The sequence below is a fragment of the Rhopilema esculentum genome, unplaced genomic scaffold (assembly GCF_057945365.1).
Source record: "Rhopilema esculentum isolate cy_ngs unplaced genomic scaffold, ASM5794536v1 HiC_scaffold_34, whole genome shotgun sequence".
In the NCBI taxonomy this organism is placed as follows: Eukaryota; Metazoa; Cnidaria; class Scyphozoa; order Rhizostomeae; family Rhizostomatidae; genus Rhopilema; species Rhopilema esculentum.
Window position 1 is genome coordinate 643,292 of NW_028300845.1, and position 7,201 is coordinate 650,492.

Below are 7,201 nucleotides of genomic sequence, written 5' to 3' on the forward strand. Positions count from 1 at the left end.
ACTGCCTGCGTGGGAGCACAAGATTGCGCAAATTTGCCGAATACGAGGCACAGTGACGTCGGGTCAGCCAAGTTGTATGCAGCTGTGGCCTAAGAAAAGATTCTCATAACAGTCAAAATCGACCACGTTTTAAAAGTCTTAAAAAATGACGTTGTTTCACTTTGGAAACTGCTTGGCACTTAGCTGTGGACCATATTTCATTTTGTACTGGTCATCAGGATTGTAAGTATGACTTGCAAAGAGCATAAAGATGTGGTGATATGATAATCTTAATATAATACTCTTCAAAAATTTTGCCTTTTTCACAAAGTCAATTAAGAAGTCATCTCAAAATCTGCATCTATCTACATCTACCAAATACTGACAGATAGACCAGACCAGAGTGGGAGGTTATCAACATGTATGCAAAAGAGAGCCAATTGAGAACTAGATGATTTGAACCCAGGCCAAGGCGAACCATTAGTCCCCTCCAGGTTTCTTACCCATATATCACATTGTGTCTGGCCATAGGGTATGCACGTAAATAATGTGTGCGCCAGTCTCCAAGCATCTTTTTATCAATCATCTAGCCCCTGACAGAATTTGACAAATCAAGGTTAGAAAATGTCACAATTTTGTCTACCCATAGCAGCAACAACAGCACATTATCAGCTGCCACCTCCAAGCGATGGCTTTTGAGCTGTGAGTAATGTTGCTCATGCTCCTCCTATGTGCATATGACTTAAATATATTTGTTAATGACATCCTGACTGCAGAGTATGGCAGGTGCACACCTGTGATATTTTTACTAAAAATTACCCTGCCCAGATTGGCAAACATGTATTATTTTGCCAACCCATCACTGCGACCACTGGCACATTATGTGTCCTGCAAGTGGAAGCATTTGAGCTGCAAGCAACGATGCACATTATATACATATATTTTGGGTCACTAGAGGCCTGAGGTACTCGCACAAGAAGTCCAGCGTGGCTGTGAGTATATGCAAGTTTTCCAGCCTGGGTCCCTGCACATTTTGAGACTGTGGCATTTTTATATTTGGCCATGACATGGGTGTGTCCTTTATTCTTAGGGCAAATGAAGAATTAAATTTCCTCAAGACCAACATAATCTTGCATTGGTTTGATAGCAAAAACTATCAGTCGTTTACATATTCTTATTTTCTGTTTGTTTTCACTTCTAGGTTTATATCCTTAAGCTCTAGAATTGTTTCATTCTCTAATGTATGTAATTTAAGTGTACACTTATATGAAAGTGCATACTTGCTCTTGCACACAGAGATCTTGTTGAATCTGCTGTATTCTACAGACATAGCGAGTTAGGTAGGAGCCCAAGCGATCCAGAATGAGACATATTGATGTCTGATCTTAGAATATGCAATTTTTCCATCCGGGACAATAACCTTGTTTTTTTTTAGAAGGATACCAGTAAATTATTCAAAATATCATGAATAGGTAAACTGTACATATAAGTTTGATTAGCAGAAGATCTTTGTGTTAATATACTATTCCCAAATTAACAGTTCTTTATGATTAAATAAATTCATTAAGATACAATGTTTCTATTAGCAATTTTAGATTTAGTTTAGCCCTTTATGAATATAGTGGACAGAGTTGCCGGAAAAGAAAATTAATAAGAAAAGAACAAAAAGGAATTGGCATAGTATATGGCAGATTGCACCACAGCGATAATTCCTATGATTTTACATGCATTCATAGAGAGATGTGTCATTTTTAAGCCATTTGGGAGTCACAAGTTATGAAGTGTGATTGTTTGACTAATTTTTTATTGTCAGAGAATAACTGTAGGTACAGCAATTTTCTATACACTCAAATTTTCTTTTGATTTAATGCCATAGCATCGATTCTCCATTTTAGATCAGAATATAGCTCTTTCTGGAAATGTATGAAGGCAGGAGGAGCATATTTTATCACACAACTTTGCAAGGTTAATTATCTAGCATTTTTATTGCGTTCATCTGTCTACTAAGATTGTAGAAAATGTGATTTTATCAGTTAAACATGAATTCTCTAGTTTAGCTATGAATGTTTTAAGATATTGAATTTTTACATTTTAAAGGTGTATGCCATGTATGGTTCACTTTCATTGAAATAAGATTGCATAATTTTCTTAAAATTTGATGCACCAAATTGTTTAATAAGCAGATGCTGATCATCATGTTGGTTTTGAAGTTCTCCATTTCATTATATTTTTAGATGTTAGTTCTTGCAAGTTTCTTTCCCATGTCAGATGTGCCTGTGGATCAAATTGATATCATTGGTGTAAGTATTTCAAAATCTTTTTTAAGGGCCTGTTTATATGGGAGGTAATTTTTTCTTGTTTACATTCAAATAATATCCCACCTCCCAGCTTTTGGCTTCTTTTTATTCCACATCTCAGGTTTACCAGATAACAAAACAGATCATTTTCATTACAAAGTGTAAATGCATGCACATTGATAAAAGTTGCATCCAACCTTCCAGCCAGTTTTATGTTTTCGGGAAAATTTCATCTCAAGAGGTGAGATCTAGCAAGCTGAGAACAGGAGATTGTTTGTGCCACGTTGAGCATTTTTCATATAAACACATGATGGAAATTGTGATCCTTTGTATTGGAAGGTCGAGTCACCTGTCAGCTTATAGGCTGAAAGTTGTGATAGGTTTGCACATATCAACAGGCCATTGAAGCTGTATTTCCTTTTGTTTCCTGCCTGTCTGTGAAAGTGCCATGTTACTTAATCAGTCCTGGTAATATTAAATTTGGCAGCATGCTGGTAATTGCACGCCTTGAGAAGTTTAGGCGTGCGATGACATGCGATCAATAAAATTGAGACCTTATGATTTTTATGAAGACCTGATGTCATCTTTGTATAAGGATGTGTGTATCACTGCTTGAAAAAGCGTATGAGGTTTTCGTAAAACCAAAAAGGTTTTATGGAATTTTAGAAGAAGTTTCTTGAAAACAAAATAGTTTAACAAAGAGGATACAAGTTTTTTAGGCTCTGTTGCCATTACTCCGTTTCCGTATGAGAACAGATTCGAGTGAATCTGTTTTCAAATTTGAGTTTCATCAATACGCTCAAAAATGGTGTCATTTGATACCAAACTGAAGTTATTCAAAAAGGCTGTTCAAAGTGAAGTTATCCGAAAATGGAATCATATGAATACACATCATTTTATTGGGAACAGCGAAGACAGAGGCATTCAAAAACGAAGTCATTCAATCTCACTTTCAAAAAGAACTCAAGCTAAGGAAATGATAACGGACAAATATGGAGAAATGGAAACACCCACGTTATCGTTTTAATAACGGAGTAACAGAATATTGGAGTAATGGAAACCGCATGTGCGATCGCATGCCTAATATTACAAGGACTGCTTAATGGCATTGGTGATCATGGTCTTCCAATGTATTCTTTCTTTCCTAGCTGTCATCAAGGCTTGTACCATCACCTGTGCTTTCTTTCCGGCATTTGCTTGACTATCCAACTACTTAGGCTGTTCATGGAGTAATTTGTTGATGCCCTCTGCTACTCTTGCCTTCCATCTTTATGGTGATAATAAGATATTCTAGGTTTTCATTTCTCATGACATGACCAAATAATTCAAGCTGTCTTTTTCTTATCTTCTTTATAAGTGTGCTTTTTTTTCAAACTCTCTTTAAAACTTCTTCATTTGTGACTCTATTTGTCCATGACATTCTTAACACTTTCCTATAGTACCACATCACCATATCATAAATTCTATTTCCTAGGAATCACTAAAAACTCCTTTTGAGAGTTCATTGCTCTTTTTAACTATAATTAGACAAAATTTAAAAAAACTTGGAAATTTGAAATTTAAAAAAACATTGTCTTTTGTTTACACTTTTTTGCTGTGCGTTCTAAATGACACATAAAATTTCAAAGCTATCTGATTGTGGACAACAGTGGGGCCAAAATTATTTTCCGTTGCAGGGAATCCTTGGCTGAAGATGTTTCTGCAAGCTGTTTCTATTTTTCTCTGTTTTTTTGTCTGTTAATGGATGTTTTACTTTATTCATGTTTTTCACAGGAAACAATGAAGTCAACAATGGATCTTGCTGATCTTGTTGGTTTCCATATGATAATGAGCAAAATTCCAGGAAGAGGAGAGTTGAAAGTTCTTGTAGCTGGTTTAGGTATATATAACTATTTTTCAACCTAATGAATCAAAATTCATAAATTATAAATAGCAAAGTATTTTGTATTAATCTTTTTTTTATGAATGCAAACAATTAATTTATTTTACATTATCAACTTTGCCTGGATAATTTGCTAAGATGTATTATTTGCCATAATGTGAAACTTTGTTTTTCTAGGATGGGCAAGTGCTGAATTCTTGACTACAAAATTAGTTCCACTTTGGGTTGGTGCTAAAGGAATTGAATTTGATTGGAAATATACACAGATGAGTTTAGAATGCAATGTTAATCTGGTATGAATAAAAATTTTGTATTTGATTGTCATCTTCCTCTACAAGTCATTTACTGTAGTTGTGGTATTTTTCCTTGTACATTAACAATTTGCTAGTTTGGTGTTTTGTTTTAATAATTGTGTTCAAGATTACTTCTTAAATAAAAAATTTCTTAAATGATAACTGTTGAGTTAAAGTAGGAATCTGAAACTTGTGATACATATTTTAAACTGGGTGAAACCATTTTGATTTCAATGTTTTAATCATATATTTCCATCACCAGTGTTTCTTCTTTGCAGAACTCTTTTCTGTTTGAATATATCTTATAAAAAGTAACATATAAAGTATAAAACATGGGTTGAACTTAGTATATTGTAGTTAAACAATAGTGTATTGATATTTGTGGCAGTTGATTTGTATAAACATAGTTCAACTATTAATCATTTTGGTACAAATAATAATTTAATGCAATGCACATACATATTTCTAATCCTATTAAAATCACAAACAAAAAACCAGCAAAAGTAGATATTATTATATTAAAGTGAACTTCATTTTCTGGTTATTTGAAGTTACTTTCTAATATTTTCCATTTCTATTCATAATTAATTTGATTATTTTTAGTTATTATTCAATATATCTTGTTATTGTAACCATTTCCAGCAATTTTCTTTGCTCTGCTATCTTTATGAATATCCGATGTGATGATGTGATATTCATTTTTAAGGTACACTACATTGGTATTGCAACACTCATTTGGCTGCTCAATAGAACAGACCTACAAAAAGCCTACTTGCCTATTGTGTTTTTATTGCTTGGTCTTGCATCTTACAGGCCATTAGTTTTGGAGTGAGTAAATTTATATTCTTGTTTTTGGCAATATAATGTTATAAGTAAAGGCTACATAGCGTCAGAAATCACTGCTCATATGGAAAATTCACGCATTTGAAATTATTTAGCTGATATTAAGCAACAGAATGCATTGCTTATTTAATGCTAAAGTCATTCATTTTTGATTATGTAAACTTTTTTCAAGCACATTTCTAGTGATTTCTATCATTGTTCATTAACTCTCAAAGTTAATAAAGTTTCAAATAGGTTTTTTCTCTGTTTTGGAGCTTACAAAAAATGCTTTAAAACCCCTTTTACATTAGCATCTAGAAATGAACTTTGCATTGATTAAAAGTGTACTTATCACAAAAGGGGGTCCTGTGCTATGATTTAGCTCTCTAGAAATTTTGAATTTGATATTTTCTTACGGTTAAACTGAAATTCCCCTGAATTGGTTACTTTATTTAATTGATTTCGCGTCATGAATGTCCCCACTTCATAAATCGTGTCGGTCATTTTAGTTTGCTAGGACTCATGTTTCAATAAGTTTAAAGCCATCGTAAACCTGACAGTTGTGACCCTCTAGTTATTAAAAGTCAAGCCACTGCAAATACCTGGTCTTGATTCATCATTCTATTGTGTTACTGCAAGTTAATAGAATTTTGGTGATATACGTAGGAAGCAATGGACGGTAAACCTAATGGATCATTTACTTGGAATGAAATTTTTTACGTTAAAGAAAGTGACTGATCTCAAACTGAAACTTAATTAGATCATGTGACTTTAACCTGCGTTCTGTAGCTTTGAGAATTAAAGCCTAATTGGGCACTGGTGTTGTAACCTTGAAGTTTGATTAATTCTGTGTTTCGATCGATTTTTTTACATAATTGTGGACACGACTAAATCTATCACAATTAAACTACGTACGCAAAAGTGGAAGCCTATCAAATATTAATTTGCAGCCTAGTAAGCGGTAATGATAAAGTGTTCAAGTGCTTCATATTTAGGAATCGATAGTGGCTTCAAAATACGACGTTCCTTGCTTTTGACCAGATTTTAAGAAATGTGGCGATCACCAAAGTTGGAGAATCGATGTTTTCTTGAAATTAGTCGCCGCAAAACGAATTTGATTCAATCAGAAGTACCAGTCGCCTAAGCTATACATTTTAGTTGCTTTTTGTGTTTAGATATGACGTCAGTTATGCAGTCTATCTTCAGTGTTGAGTGTAGAGTCACACTCTGATTGGTACGGTGATTTTGATATAAAAAGCACACATTTTCCCAGAGTTTACGAATATTCCTGTGACTCAATAAGGCTCTTCACCTCCGCCATCTACCAAGCTTTTTTAAGAATTAACTGAAAATCTCTTAAGGATGGCCTAGGTGCTTAAAGCAACTGATAGGATTAAATTTTTGGGACTGTTTATTGCCGGAAACCAGCCCCCCCCCTTATCCTTCTAAGAGTAGACCTAGCGTGGGACTGAATTTGAAAGCTCTCATAAAGTCACTTTGTCATTTTTGGATATTTTTTTTCAGATTGGTCAGCTATCTTTTCGGCATTACATCCTGGACATTGCTAGCTCTCAAGGCAGTTTATACAGGAGTAGTGGGTACTTTGGCATTGCAGTTGTACCTGGGTCTCGTCAAGACATTTAAGACATACTAATACGACTATTTTGGTCTGCAAGCCTCGACAAACTGCTATTCACTGAAGACTGGGAATATCCTGCCTGACAAAATCTACATTTACAGTGAAAAAGGGCATGGAGAAGAGCCACGTAATCACAATTACTTGCGGTTTTAGATTGAAGCTACCTTCTGATAATCAAGAACATTGAAAAACATTTTTCTCTCTAGTGTTTTGTATTTTCTCGCAACTAACAGTCTTGAAATGCGTCATATGAAAAGGTTCTGGTTGAAGCATGTAGTATTCTATGCGC

General features: G+C 34.3%; 1 protein-coding gene across 1 annotated transcript; it reads left to right on the top strand.

The window, feature by feature from the left end:
* The first annotated feature begins 42 nt into the window (after positions 1 to 42).
* On the top strand, positions 43 to 7,181 carry LOC148957302 (BOS complex subunit TMEM147-like). The gene is made up of 7 exons (XM_089115490.1): positions 43 to 222; positions 1,875 to 1,944; positions 2,214 to 2,279; positions 4,050 to 4,155; positions 4,336 to 4,451; positions 5,158 to 5,279; positions 6,798 to 7,181. Exons 1-7 carry the CDS (start codon positions 146 to 148, stop codon positions 6,925 to 6,927), a joined length of 687 nt encoding a protein of 228 aa, XP_088971616.1. The 5' UTR covers positions 43 to 145; the 3' UTR covers positions 6,928 to 7,181.
* The last annotated feature ends 20 nt before the right edge of the window (positions 7,182 to 7,201 follow it).

Excerpts from the sequence above, each read along its gene's own strand:
- LOC148957302 (XM_089115490.1), top strand. The coding sequence starts at position 146 with ATGACGTTGTTTCACTTTGGAAACTGCTTGGCACTTAGCTGTGGACCA. Across the intron at positions 1,945-2,213 it reads TTATCACACAACTTTGCAAG|ATGTTAGTTCTTGCAAGTTT; the intron begins GTTAATTATCTA and ends TTATATTTTTAG. Across the intron at positions 4,156-4,335 it reads AGTTCTTGTAGCTGGTTTAG|GATGGGCAAGTGCTGAATTC; the intron begins GTATATATAACT and ends TTGTTTTTCTAG.